This window comes from Oncorhynchus masou, chromosome 23 (genome assembly GCF_036934945.1).
Source record: "Oncorhynchus masou masou isolate Uvic2021 chromosome 23, UVic_Omas_1.1, whole genome shotgun sequence".
NCBI lineage: Eukaryota > Metazoa > Chordata > Actinopteri > Salmoniformes > Salmonidae > Oncorhynchus > Oncorhynchus masou.
Genome location: NC_088234.1, coordinates 62,781,782 through 62,797,107, shown reverse-complemented (window position 1 = coordinate 62,797,107; position 15,326 = coordinate 62,781,782). Strand labels below are relative to the sequence as shown.

The window sequence follows — 15,326 nt, the reverse complement described above, 5'->3', positions numbered from 1 at the left end:
GCTTAAAAAAAATCTGTCAAGCTCCACTGATAACTAATATATTCATGGTGAAGAAATGTCTGAGATGAGCTGTGTTTGTGCCCACGCCTGTGTGTGTGGGTGTTCTCTTAATGCAAAGGCACAAAAAAGCCAGACACTACGCTGCACAAATCCCATTTATTCAGCCTCTGAAGATGACTTCTGGACATTGGGAGTAGGAAAACATGACCGATGTTTTTGTCTCCCTTTATGAAACACATCATCTTCTGCCAACTGCTGCAGGCTCCTCACTAAGACCTCTGCTCATCATCTGATATCACCAGACAGAGCTTTGCAGCCTCATTCCATCACTGGATTGCCAGGGCAGGGCCCACCATGCAATCATCACTGCTCTTTTAAATGTTTAAAGTGATGATGGGCAGATCTGTAAAGATCATTATATTTTGTTCAATGGCTACCATGCCATGTGTTTTCATCATGTTATGTCCACCAGATTGTCTACTCTCTGACCTTTGTCCACCTCAGTCTGCTCCTTAATGTGCTTCAATGGCACTTGGTCACAATCATCTGGACTGGACTTCATCACCAACTGATACAGACTTATTTACCATTCATATTCACACTCCTGAGAATTCACTCACACTCTGTTACAGTTGAGCCCTCATATACAACGGGAGTTAATGTATGATCTAATGGTCTCATCTTCTCCCAGTATGAGAACATGGGCTTGGATCAGAGTGTGGTAGAACCAGGACTTGGAACTGGTTGGAACAGAACCAAAATGTATTGAGGAACAGAATCAGAACCAAGAACAAAAGTGATCTATACTGTTCCGGAGCAGAACCATTATTTTAAAATGAATGGAAACTGGGTAATAACGTTAATATACGTTCCGGGGTATGCAAAGCCAATGCAAAGCTCTCACTATATCACTCAAAAATGTATTCCAGTGACTGCCTGCCAGCTGAAAATCTTTGTGAGTGTGTGTTCATGTGTAGGCTACCTGGCCCTCCCGATTCAAAGTATTAGCTTCTGTAGTCTACTGACATTAGAAGCAGGATTCAGAAATGAAGGAGAGAGATTTTTAATTAGAAAAGAATGGGTTATCTATTTCAATGCTAGTTAAGGATACTATAGTAATTTCACATTGGATTTATGAACTACAAAAAGGTAAGATGTGTTTTTATTTAAATTCTGGTGCCGATCTGCACACACAAGCTTGTTATCTAGCTAGCTCATTAAGCCAACTCCCTGAAGTTAAAAGTTCCTTCATAGAAGCCACTCCTCTGTAGGTAGAGTTCTGTGGGCCTAATTCAGATAATACTCTTCAAGCCAAGCGTCCTCTTCCAACCTCTCTTGCAACTCACGTCCAATGCATGTTAACAGCTTCAGCTTGCCCGCTCCAGCACTGATTGGTGAAGTACTTTTTTAAGAAAGAAAAAAGAAAAGATTTTAGAGGTTTAGAAAGGAACAGAAAGGAAAAATATTAACCGTTACTGTTTTTGGGTTCAAACCGGTTCAGAACTTTATTTTGCTGTTCGGAACAGTGGAACTGAAAAAAAACCAAACATCCAATCTCTGGTTAGAACAGATTGAGTTAGGTCTTGTAAAGTGAACAGACCAAACTACAGCTCTTCAGTGAGTCAGACTGTCTGTGTATTTGGCTACTAACTGCTCCACATCTCTTTAGCATGTAGAGCCATAGCCATTACACACATTGTCTTACAGGTAGGGCAATTAGGGTAGCTGACCCGTCTCTGTGTCCAATGTAATCCCCTGGATGACTAGGGGCTGGAGTCAACGAGAGTATGTTTGGGTTTCTCTTTATTTGCGGTTTGCCTTCGGATGCTGGCTTGATGACATTGAATTAGTTTTGCCTACAAGTACATATGAGACCGTTGGTAAAGATGAATGGTTAAAACTGTCTTTAATCATCCGGATTAGTTTAATTATGTAGAGTTTCAACCTAATACTTTAGCTGGGTCGTTCCATGAAAAAGAGTGCCTTTTTATCCCTTTGATATTTTTAGTCTAAATTGGGCATCAATATATAATTTTAAAAGCCTTTTCTATTCAATGAAGTGCCCTTTAATATAGACCACGTTGAGAATTCAAGAAATCAGATTTGTAATATAAATAAAGACTTGCTGAAGTGCCAAGATTCACCATTTTGACATGTCCCTCTGTGCCCCCTCTGTGCACCCTCTGTGCACCCTCTGTGCACCCTCTGTGCACCCTCTGTGACTTTGAGGACGATTTTAGCCGCTTCAACCCAACATTTATCAAAGTTTTCACCACCATTGCAAAGCCATAGTTATTTTTTTGATATGACTGTCATTTCTGAAAATTATAATTTATTTAATGTGATTTAATTTTAAGGAAAAAATAGCTGTCCCTCTAGGTCATCCCTGTTAAGTGAACTGTTAACACAGTGAAACGATTCATTTTTAAATATATATATTTTGAAGAAATATTGAACATGTAATTAACAAATCATAGTGTAAAAGCACTTGAGCTGGTTCTACTCTGTTTGGCCATTTTCTGGTGTTTTGTTGTAGAAACCACCCTGTGACCCATAGACAGGCTAGCCGTGTTAATATGAAACTTGCGTTCAATGGCCCCTCCCTGTTTCACACAACAAGCTTCCATTCCCCTTGTCACATAGGGATTTATGGTTGATTTAAGATGACATTTTCAACCCTGTTACGGTCAACCCTGTTACTTTATTTGGCACTTAACAGGCACTTACTATAGTCATTTCTATGACTTATTGAGATGGGATAACACATGTTTTATTAAGTTGAACATGTGCTCTTAATGACAGAATGTACAAATTTGGTGAAATCAAAAGTTTTAATTCACCACCTGTAATACACATCTCAAAATGCACCTGATTGGTGGAACGACTCCGCTCTGAAGGCTTTAGGAAAACCCACCCCTGGGCAGCTTGCAATTATTTCTGCTTTGAGCTGGACAACAGAAATACAATCATATTTTGAGTCACCTGAACAGGCTTGATAGGGGCTCCCGAGGGGAACAGCGGTCTAAAGTACTGTATCTCAGTGCTAGAGTCGTCACTACAGACACCCTGGTTAGAATCCAGGCTGTATCACAACCGAGTCCCATAGGGCGGCGCACAATTGGCCCGATGTAGGCCGTCATTGTAAAGAAGAATTTGTTCTTAACGGACTTGCCTAGTTAAATAAAGGTTAAATGAAATAATATATATGAGAGAATAGGAGCAGCATCTCTGTCCCAACTGACTCAAATCTACTCCAGTATGAGTACAGCTCCTTTGAGTGTTACTGTGGAACCCTCTCTATTGGAGATTTTCTATCTGGAGTGAATCATCACCGTCTGACACTGAAGCCCAGAGTGGAACCATGCGACTAACAAGGTCACGACCCCAGCAATCCCCTATCTGTCCGAATCTATCCTCCTCCTGAATTCAGCAGTGCTCTCTGTCTAACATAGAACTCAAGTCCACTGAAACACAGTATCCTGCCATCCACACGTCAACAGGTCCTGTTTAGAGATCCTGTCAGCCCCAGACCAAGAAATCACTTTAGAAGGCTTTTAGTAATGCCGTGTATGAACACGTGCGCGTATTGATGTACATGTCTTTGTCAACATGTATTCGGCTCTCAGAGGGTTGGTTTGGCACAAGGGGACGGTTTCCTTATTGAGAACTGATGACAATTAAAACCAGAAAGTGTACTGTGTGATTATATTTGAGGTCACTTTAAAGTGGTTCAAAGCTCAGGGTTTTCATTTCACATGCCATGTCAGATTTACCCCCACCCCTAAAAAAATAAAAATAAAATACAGTGTTCACTTTTGTGGGGATTGCTTTTACTGAAGAAGAAAAAAAAACACTAAAAGTCATGGCCAGTTTTCAAAAGACATTTGTCTGACAAAATAGTTTTTATTGGGAATTAGAGTTGTGAGTGCTTTGAATGATGTTTGATCTTTTCGAGGCGTGCCAGTGTTGGTTGTGATTTATGTTGCCTCGCTCAAATTGATTTCTCCCCCCCTTCTCCAGGCACATTGTGGTTTGTGGTCATATTACACTCGAAAGTGTCTCCAACTTCCTCAAAGACTTCCTACACAAGGACAGGGATGATGTCAATGTAGAAATTGTTTTTCTCCATAAGTAAGTGAATGTTTTCACTACCTCACTTTGAACCATAACACAGCGTAATTAAACACAAAATAGTGTCAACTTAAAGCATAGGAAATTGTCCTTTCTCTCATGAGTAAACTTCAAATTGCAACTTGTATTTGTGTCCTAACTCTGCCTCCCCCCGCTCTCTCTCTCCCCTCTCTCTCCTCTCTCTCTCTCTCTCTCCCCTCTCTCTCTGTTTGTCCCCCCCCCCTGTGTGTTCCTGTAGTATTTCCCCTAATCTTGAGCTGGAAGCCTTGTTCAAACGGCACTTTACCCAGGTAGAGTTCTACCAGGGTTCTGTTCTCAACCCTCACGATCTGGCCAGAGTGAAGGTACTGTACTAGCATGTACTGCTGTTGTGCATCATATTCCACTATTATGTAGTTACAGGGTGAAAGGCTGTGCATGAAAAACACAACAGGGAAAAAGGCCAATACTCCTCATACCACTGTGTAAGAGTGACAACGTTTCGATCCAAATTGGATCTTTGCTATGACCTGAGGAAGGTCACTCTGGGGTTGAAACGTTGTGATGTTTGACCTGAGGAAGGTCAATCTGAGGTTGAAACGTTGTGATATTTGACCTGAAGAAGGTCACTCTGGGGTTGAAACGTTGTGATGTTTGACCTGAGGAAGGTCACTCTGGGGTTGAAACGTTGTGATGTTTGACCTGAGGAAGGTCAATCTGAGGTTGAAACGTTGTGATATTTGACCTGAAGAAGGTCACTCTGGGGTTGAAACGTTGTGATGTTTGACCTGAGGAAGGTCACTCTGGGGTTGAAACGTTGTGATGTTTGACCTGAGGAAGGTCAATCTGAGGTTGAAACGTTGTGATATTTGAACCGAGGAAGGTCAATCTGGGGTTGAAACGTTGTGATGTTTGACCTGAGGAAGGTCAATCTGAGGATGAATCTATGGCTGTTACAGTTACCGTATTACCGCTACACCAGCGGTCACAAGTTATGACTGCGTTCAAATTCCACATGACCGTTTAGTCATGGTAATTCGGCTTCTCCAAGCTCTGATGCTGCTGCTGGTCATGAGTAGCCTACCTAAACGTGGTAACTGCCTGGTACTTGGCACTCTATTGCCCCTCTAATCAATGCAAAGATAATTGAAAATCTAAATCAAACAGTTCATGAGAACCATGAGCTCATGTTGCTCAACATTTCAATGGTTATGCAATTGCGTGAGAAAACAGTGATTTCCTCCATTAAAAAGAGGATCCCAACAGCTTTCTATATGCTATGCCTACTATATTTATTTCTCAACTTTCCTAATATTAAGCACATTGTTTACCTTTACAGCAGGAGTAAAGCCTACATGGCTGGCATGACAATAAACCACACAGGGAAAAGTGTCCTCCATTCACTATTTAAGTGCAAAGATGACATGTATTGTTTCCCGCTGCCCCTGTTTCGATACAGGTGCATGATAATGGTCCATTCTAAATCAAAACAAATCTCACACATATTATTTAGTATATGTAAAGACAAGATTAAATCAACAATAGTCTGATGGGTGACAGTCATAGCCCGTCACTTGGGAATTCTAGATTATCACTTGTGAATGATGCCCAGCAAAAGAAACAATGCCTTTTTTTTGGCTTCTTGATTGAATCATAGTCGCACACCTCATGTAGCCGAGCCCAAAGGCCTATATGTTTATATAAGGCTTGTATCATAACTAAAGTGGCCAAGTAACTTCTTAAAATGAAGCACATGAATCCACACTACAAGGGCTGTAGAGCCTAACTGGCAGACATAAACACTACATGAGATTCACGTTTGGGGAAGTTCATTTTCACCATAAAAATGCAGCTTTATAATAAAAGCATTACATGCATCATTTCATTTGAGGTCACTTTTAATAATGATGTTTTCCGCTAATGGAACATCCGCGATTATAGACTACTATCATGTACGCATTGCTGCGCTTACAATATGAAGAAAAAGCCTAATAGTTGATTAACATTTTAAGCTGAATGTTCTGATCTGTTGTGTCAGCTGCATTGCATAAACGTTTTTTTTTTATATTTGACCTGAGGAAGATCAATCTGGGGTTGAAACGTTGTAATATTTGACCTGAGGAAGATCAATCTGGGGTTGAAACGTTGTAATATTTGACCTGAGGAAGATCAATCTGGGGTTGAAACGTTGTAATATTTGACCTGAGGAAGATCAATCTGGGGTTGAAACGTTGTAATATTTGACCTGAGGAAGATGAATCCGGGGTTGAAACATTGTAATATTTGACCTGAGGAAGATGAATCCGGGGATGAAACGTTGTATTATTTGACCTTAGGAAGATCAATCTGGGGTTGAAACGTTGTAATATTTGAAGGTGAGAGGGTTTCTGGTGTGTATTCTCTATCTGTAACCCGTCATCGTTCCCTGTATAGATTGAGTCAGCAGACGCCTGTCTGATTCTGGCTAATAAGTACTGCCCAGATCCCGATGCTGAAGACGCCTCCAACATCATGAGGTAATAATGATGATGATGATGATGAAAATCTGGAGAAAGGACTGTGTATACTGTATATGTTATTTATTTTTTGAATTTGTAGGGTCATCTCTATCAAGAACTATTCCCCCAAGATACGAATTATCACTCAGATGTTACAATACCATAACAAGGTGGGTCAGCACATCACTCCTACTCTATCTGCAACGATGCACATAATAATAACCATGGTTCAAACACGTGTGTGTGTGTGTGTGTGTGTGTGTGTGTGTGTGTAGGCTCACCTGCTCAACATTCCTAGCTGGAACTGGAAGGAGGGGGATGATGCTATCTGTCTAGCAGAGCTGAAGGCTGGCTTCATAGCTCAGAGCTGTCTGGCCCAGGGTCTCTCCACCATGCTGGCCAACCTCTTCTCCATGAGGTCCTTCATCGAGGTAACATTGACACAACATTAACACAACCTTTACACAATGATCTCTTTCACAGAGGTAACCTTAACACATCCTTTTAATAACACTGTTCTCTTTCATTGAGTTAACGTTGACACAATGTCAGTAGGGTAGCTAATATTACCACAACCTTTTCACAATGTGTTCTTCCATTGATGAAACGTTGAAACAATCTCTTCTCGATACATTTATCAAGGAAACATTCCTTCAGCGGGACTATGAAACAGGTTACTTTCCCATTACTCATTATGGGATAGATATGTGATTCCACAGGAGTACTGAGCTCCGGTCTGCTGAGTGAAACATCTCTGAGGGAGTCTTTTCAGCCAGAATGATCTTTCAGTCAGTCTGGTTTATCCTATGTATCTGTAGGATTCCTGGCACTCTGCCTTGAAAGAGCTGGTCTTCATGTCATAAAGCTGATGGAGGTGTTTATAATGGGTGGGCTGACGAGGTCTGGATGGAGAAGAGACATCTGCTGGCCATATTCCCATCCTGAAAACATAGAGTAAGACATATAAATAGATGGATAGATGGAACATTGACGCCAAACCATAGTCGGTTATCTAAGCTGTGAATGAAAAGGCATTAACCACGCTATAGAGGGATTTAAAACGTTGAGCCAGGCTCTCATCATCTGTGACATCTGCAAAGCTTTCAGGAAACTCATCCGTCATCGTCCATGGCAGCTCAGTGGATATAATGTAGCATGTCTACACAAGTCTAGAACATCTGACAAAGAAGGGAGGAATCACTGCTCATGAGAAGAGGAAACTAAGACGCAGTATTATTACTCCTACCATTATTTGGTGAGTTGTGAAGCTATTGAGCCCTAGTCAGTCAGAACTAATGCTATAGGCCAAGTCTGGTGAGGCACCTTGTACCTGATCTACTGGGACCAAGTCAGTAGGCCCCTTCCTTTCACTGACGTTTTTCCATTCAAACCATACGTTGTTTTATAGCAGAATGAATACACATGGAAATGTTTATACAGGTCTTTGGCAACTGAAAGTCAATGTCAAAATGAATGACCGAAGAACATGAAACTGTTGTAAATTATATTAGGATCCATTTTGAATGGCCTAATTAAAATAGTTGTTCTGATTCTGTCAGCATGTCTTAGAGAGACCTCCATAAACATATGAATATTGAGACATAATGCTATAAACAGAAGGCAATAAACAGAATGCTATAAACAGAAGGCAATAAACAGAATGCTATAAACAGAAGGCTATAAACAGAAGGCTATAAACAGAATGCTATAAACAGAATGCTATAAACAGAAGGCTATAAACAGGAGGCTATCAACGGAAGGCTATAAACAGAATACTATAAACAGAATGCTATAAACAGAATGCTATAAACAGAAGGCTATAAACAGAAGGCTATAAACAGGAGGCTATAAACGGAATGCTATAAGCGGAATGCTATAAACGGAATGCTATAAACGGAATGCTATAAACGGAAGGCTATAAACAGGAGGCTATAAACAGGAGGCTATAAACAGAAGGCTATAAACAGGAGGCTATAAACAGGAGGCTATAAACAGAAGGCTATAAACAGAAGGCTATAAACAGAAGGCTATAAGCAGAATGCTATAAACGGAAGGCTATAAACGGAAGGCTATAAGCGGAAGGCTATAAACGGAAGGCTATAAACGGGAGGCTATAAACAGAAGGCTATAAACAGAAGGCTATAAACAGGAGGCTATAAACGGAAGGCTATAAACGGAAGGCTATAAACAGAATGCTATAAACAGAAGGCTATAAACAGAAGGCTATAAACAGGAGGCTATAAACGGAAGGCTATAAACGGAAGGCTATAAACGGAATGCTATAAACAGGAGGCTATAAACAGAAGGCTATAAACGGAAGGCTATAAACGGAAGGCTATAAACGGAAGGCTATAAACAGGAGGCTATAAACGGAAGGCTATAAACGGAAGGCTATAAACGGAAGGCTATAAACGGAAGGCTATAAACAGGAGGCTATAAACGGAAGGCTATAAACGGAAGGCTATAAACAGGAGGCTATAAACGGAAGGCTATAAACGGAAGGCTATAAACAGAAGGCTATAAACGGAAGGCTATAAACGGAAGGCTATAAACAGAAGGCTATAAACGGAAGGCTATAAACGGAAGGCTATAAACGGAAGGCTATAAACAGGGGGCTATAAACGGAAGGCTATAAACGGAATGCTATAAACAGAAGGCTATAAACAGAAGGCTATAAACGGAAGGCTATAAACGGAAGGCTATAAACAGGGGGCTATAAACGGAATGCTATAAACGGAATGCTATAAACAGAAGGCTATAAACAGAAGGCTATAAACGGAAGGCTATAAACGGAAGGCTATAAACGGAAGGCTATAAACGGAAGGCTATAAACAGAAGGCTATAAACAGGAGGCTATAAACAGAATGCTATAAACAGAAGGCTATAAACAGAAGGCTATAAACGGAAGGCTATAAACGGAAGGCTATAAACGGAAGGCTATAAACGGAATGCTATAAACAGGAGGCTATAAACAGAAGGCTATAAACGGAAGGCTATAAACGGAAGGCTATAAACGGAAGGCTATAAACGGAAGGCTATAAACAGGAGGCTATAAACGGAAGGCTATAAACGGAAGGCTATAAACAGGAGGCTATAAACGGAAGGCTATAAACGGAAGGCTATAAACAGGAGGCTATAAACGGAAGGCTATAAACGGAAGGCTATAAACAGGAGGCTATAAACGGAAGGCTATAAACGGAAGGCTATAAACAGAAGGCTATAAACGGAAGGCTATAAACAGAAGGCTATAAACGGAAGGCTATAAACGGAAGGCTATAAACGGAAGGCTATAAACAGGGGGCTATAAACGGAAGGCTATAAACGGAATGCTATAAACAGAAGGCTATAAACGGAAGGCTATAAACGGAAGGCTATAAACGGAAGGCTATAAACAGGGGGCTATAAACGGAATGCTATAAACGGAATGCTATAAACAGAAGGCTATAAACAGAAGGCTATAAACGGAAGGCTATAAACGGAAGGCTATAAACAGGGGGCTATAAACGGAAGGCTATAAACGGAAGGCTATAAACGGAAGGCTATAAACGGAATGCTATAAACAGAAGGCTATAAACGGAAGGCTATAAACGGAAGGCTATAAACGGAAGGCTATAAACAGGGGGCTATAAACGGAATGCTATAAACGGAAGGCTATAAACGGGAGGCTATAAACGGAAGGCTATAAACGGAATGCTATAAACAGAAGGCTATAAACAGAAGGCTATAAACGGAAGGCTATAAACGGAAGGCTATAAACAGGGGGCTATAAACGGAATGCTATAAACGGAAGGCTATAAACGGAATGCTATAAACGGAAGGCTATAAACAGAAGGCTATAAACAGAAGGCTATAAACGGAAGGCTATAAACGGAAGGCTATAAACAGGGGGCTATAAACGGAATGCTATAAACGGAAGGCTATAAACGGAATGCTATAAACGGAAGGCTATAAACAGAAGGCTATAAACAGAAGGCTATAAACGGAATGCTATAAACGGAATGCTATAAACGGAAGGCTATAAACCAGGGGTTCTTAAACTTTTTCAGCCTGGGACCCAAATTAGAAATTCTGTGTTTTCCTGGGACCCAAGCTTATGAAAACATGTTTATACTTAAATATCGGTACATTTCATTGCCATTATGCCCATTAACAAATGCAATATAGACAAATAACAATTAAATGAAATACCCATATACATATCTATTCATGTTTATTTTTCCCCATTAAAAACACTCATATATCTGTCCTGGATGGAACTGTTGCTGTTAAAATCCAATAAATCTATTTTATTCTGAACTGGAATAAACTGATTGATCACATCACACAGATGTAGACCAGAAAACACACACACACACACAGTCCTAATGAGAGGTGTGTGACTGGTTGAAGTTTTAAACAAGCATGTCAATTCTGGGCTCAGTTTTTGACAGTTGAGAAGCCTGACTCGCACAGGTATGTGGTACCAAACTGGATCAGAATATCTTCTGCTTTCTCACTGAGTTTCTCAGCTTCAAAAAGCATATTGCGTCAATCAGTGTGTTCCAGTTCAGAATTAAAATGATTGCTTGTATTTTAACAGCAAATAGTTTTTTTCCATGTTCATTTGTACTGTTACTTAGGGTTGCACTATCAGTAGCTAGATAGCTTGCATTGGCTAACGTTAGCTATTGGCTGTATACAAGGGGATTGTTTGAAAGAGAAATTCACATTGACTGCTATGAGAGATGGTACAAGTTACTCCCTTATTGCTGCTTATCATCACCTGTTATAAAATGAAAAAAATGCCTTGCTAGTTAACTTACTTTCCACTGTCGAAGCACTGTTTCCTGAAGCGTTCTGCCCTGTTCTGAAAGAACTCCTTGGTGTTACCGTCATGTTGTGAATGTTTGGTCAGGGCCTGCCGTTTTCATTTGTTTGTTTTAAGACTCATTACTAAGCACTTCCCTGCACAAAACACATTGTGGGATCTCCTCGTTGTTTCTCAAAGTTTGTATTAAACCAAGCGAGAGAAACTCATCGCTGTATTTGAGTTTCATGACAATGGAACTCAGTCAGAACTTGAGGCTAGCTTGAATCCCTTCGATGACAGCAGTGAGTGATGGCGAGTGGGAATTACAAGCCAGTGGCTGACAGAGCATCATCTGGTTGTTCAGCAGTGCAGCGTGTGGGTCGCGTAGTGATCTTTGAGAAAACTGCCGAAAAAAGATCTGGTTAACCTTGAAGCACACTGGCATCTTCCACCCACTCGCGCTGCTGCCAAACCGAGTCTCTACGCAGCTGCCAAGCAGAGTGCGCACTGAACAGAGAGTGCAGTTGCACTTGGACAAAATCAATTCCAGTAGTTAATGAAATCATTATAAATGTACTCCACTATGGCCTTTAATAAAGGCTGCTATAAACAGAATGCTATAAACAGAATGCTTATAGTGCATGTTGGGTTGCAATTGAAGACATATTATTGTGAGGCCTGTTAACGAGGTGAAGAGATGTCTTACAGCCATTTTTCAGCACAGCTCTTACTGGGTCATTACAGAGGGTGCGTATTTGGCACCCTATTGCCTACTTAGTGCTTTACTTTTGACCATGGCCCATAGCTTTATATAGGGAATAGGGTGCCACACACAATAATAGATGCCATCTCCGCAGTATCAAATGACAAGGTCCCCCTCGGTTAGTGTTCCCCTAAAGATGCCTGACCAATTTATTTTACCCCAGTGTGTTAGTTATGGACGAACTGTGTTCTGAGTCCCATATTAAAGACTCTCTAGCTGTCAGGAGCGGTGGAGTTATGATAGAGAGATGGGTAATGTTTTATAATGGGTCCGGATCTGAGTGTGTCTGCGGTTCATCGAAGGGTCTCCTCCATCGCTGTGAGACTTCTGAGGATGGGACTGGGAGGAAACCCAGAGGAGCTTATAAAGGGCTTAAGAAGGGTTTATAAAGGCCTAAAAATTCATCTTTGGGCTAGGTGTCCCGCTAGCGGGATAGAAGCTGAAAACATCCGGTGAGATTGGAGGGTGCGATTTCAAATAAATATTTGTAATATTAAACATTCATAAACATACAAGTGTATTATATCATTTAAAAGCTTCACTTCTTGTTAATCCAACTGTGTTGTCAGATTTCAAAAAGGCTTTACGGTGAAAGCATACCATGCGATTATCTGAGGACAGCGCCCCCACATCGACATATTTTTCAACCAGCACAGGCTTCACAAAATCACAAATAGTGATTAAATAAATCACTTACCTTTGAAGATCTTCCTCTGTTTGCAATCCCAAGGGTCCCAGCTACAACATGAATTGTCGTTTTGTTCGATAAAATACTTCTTTATATCCCAAAAAGTCAGTTTAGTTTGCGCCATTGATTTCAGTAATCCACTCGTTCAACATGTCCAATATTTAATCGCCAGGTAGTCTAAAATGTAAATAAACTATAATATTTCACACAGAAAGTACTATGTTCAATATAAAAGGAAAATTCGTAAACGCGCCGAAAGACTGATTTGGTCCAGGTGCTCGCCTAACAAAAACTCCAAATACTTTGTTTTTCAAAAAAGAAGCCTGAAACCTTGAATAAAGACTGTTGACATCTAGTGGAAGCCATAGGAATTGCAATTTGGGTGACAAACATACTTTAATGCAATAGGTTTCCATAATAAGAGCCTGCCATATCAATTCTGTTATATCAATTCTGTTAATTCTATTATAGACATTATTTTAACAGTTTTAGAAACAGTTTTTTCTATCCAATGCTACCAATTTATGCATATCCTGGCTTCTGGGCCTGAGTAACAGGCAGTTTACTTTGGGCACGTCAGTCAGGCGGAAATTCAGGATACTGCCCCCTAGCCTTAAGACGTTTTAAGAAGGGTTTATAAAGGCCTTAACCTCTCTAGGGTATGTGGGACGCTAGCGTCCCATCTGGCCAACATCCAGTGAGATTGCAGAGCGCCAAATTCAAATACAGAAATGCTCATTATAAAAATTCAGAAAACAAAAACATAGGTTTAAAGATTAACTTCTTGGTAATCCAACCACAATGTAAGATTTATAAAATGCTTTTCGGCGAAAGCATACCTAGCCCAGAACATACCTAGCCCAGAACATAGCCCAGTTGACAAATTATTACAAACAGTAACCAGCCAAGCAGAAGCGTTACAAAACTCAGAAATAGAGATACAATTAATCCCTTACCTTTGATGATCTTCATATGGTCGCACTCAGAAGACATTCCTTTACTCAATAAATGTTCCTTTTGTTCAATAAAGTCTCTTTATATCCAAAACCTCAGTTTTGTTTGCGCATTTTCTTCAGCAATCCACAGGCTCAAACGCAGTCAAAACAGGCAGACAAAAAACATCCAAATTGTATCCGTAAAGTTCATAGAAACTTGTCAAACGGTGTTTATATTCAATCCTCAGGTTGTTTTTAGCCTAAATTATCTTTAATATTTCAACCGGACAATAACGTTGACAATATAAAAGGTCAACAAGAAATGCACTCTCTCGGGATTGCTCATGAAAAAGCTCTGTGACACGTAAGGGTCCACTCATTCAGACTGGTCTTACTCCCTCATTTATAAGAATACAAGCCTGAAACAATTTCTAAAGACTGTTGACATCTAGTGGAAGGCATAGGAACTGAGTCCTAAGTCCCAATTGAGTCCTAAGTCAATGGATACTGTAATGGCATTGAATAGAAAACTACAAAAACAAAATACATCCTGAATGGATTTTTCTCAGGTGTTCGCCTGCCAAATCAGTTCTGTTATACTCACAGACACTATTTAAACAGTTTTGGAAACTTTAGAGTGTTTTCTATCCAAATCTATCCAAATCTATCATATATTTTGGGCCCGAGCAGCAGGTGGTTTAATTTGGGCACGCTTTTCATCCAAAATTCCGAATGCTGCGCTACCCTAACCTAGAGAGGTTAAGAAGGGTTTATAAAGGGCTTAAGGTACTATGCACATTTTCCATCTGTATATGTATTTATATATGTATTTATACATATGTATTTTCTACTTGTTGCTTCTCAGATTGAAGAGGACACATGGCAGAAGTACTATTTAGAAGGGGTAGCTAATGAGATGTACACAGAGTATCTGTCCAGTGCCTTTGTGGGGCTCTCCTTCCCAGCAGTCTGCGAGTAAGTATGAAACAGCACGGTCCTCTGCCCGGTACAGTACGGGTAACTCTCTCTGCTACATGTTGCTGTTCTCCTTTACTACTGCTGCTCTGTCCCTTGTACTGCTACAACTACTGAACATTAGATGGTACCAACATTAATAGTACATGAATATATTAAATAAATAATAACATATACATTTTAAATTGATACTATTGGTACTGTTAAAATGGTAGTTATATATAGCCTAAAGGAGACATAGCATTCCCTTACAATCCTCTGTGTGTGTGTGTCAGGCTGTGCTACGTGAAGCTGAAGCTGTTGCTTATCGCCATCGAGAACAAGTCGGAGCAGGGAGAGAGCAGGTCTGTGTTTCTCCCTGTGTTGTACAGGACTACTGGACCTCTGTCTATAATATCCGTGAACATTTTCAAAATCTAGGATGTTGTTCAAGATCTATCTGTAAATAGTTGTCTCTGTGTTGAGCCATGCTAACCATTAATACCATTTATATTACTATGAACTTGCTAACTATAAACATGAAGTAGTCACTAAACATACATTACCAAATCCCACCCACCCCAACACC

General features: G+C 40.3%; 1 protein-coding gene across 4 annotated transcripts in view; it reads left to right on the top strand.

Annotated features, from left to right (window-relative positions):
• LOC135511172 (calcium-activated potassium channel subunit alpha-1a-like) overlaps positions 1-15,326 on the top strand; it is a 383,846-nt gene that overhangs the window by 269,950 nt on the left and 98,570 nt on the right. For all 4 annotated transcript variants that reach the window (XM_064932771.1, XM_064932770.1, XM_064932769.1 and 1 more), the window contains exons 10-16: positions 4,021-4,131; positions 4,370-4,475; positions 6,544-6,626; positions 6,709-6,778; positions 6,884-7,039; positions 14,649-14,758; positions 15,034-15,102. In XM_064932771.1, coding sequence (XP_064788843.1) covers positions 4,021-4,131; positions 4,370-4,475; positions 6,544-6,626; positions 6,709-6,778; positions 6,884-7,039; positions 14,649-14,758; positions 15,034-15,102 — 705 coding nt within the window. The remainder of the gene's footprint in view (positions 1-4,020; positions 4,132-4,369; positions 4,476-6,543; positions 6,627-6,708; positions 6,779-6,883; positions 7,040-14,648; positions 14,759-15,033; positions 15,103-15,326) is intronic.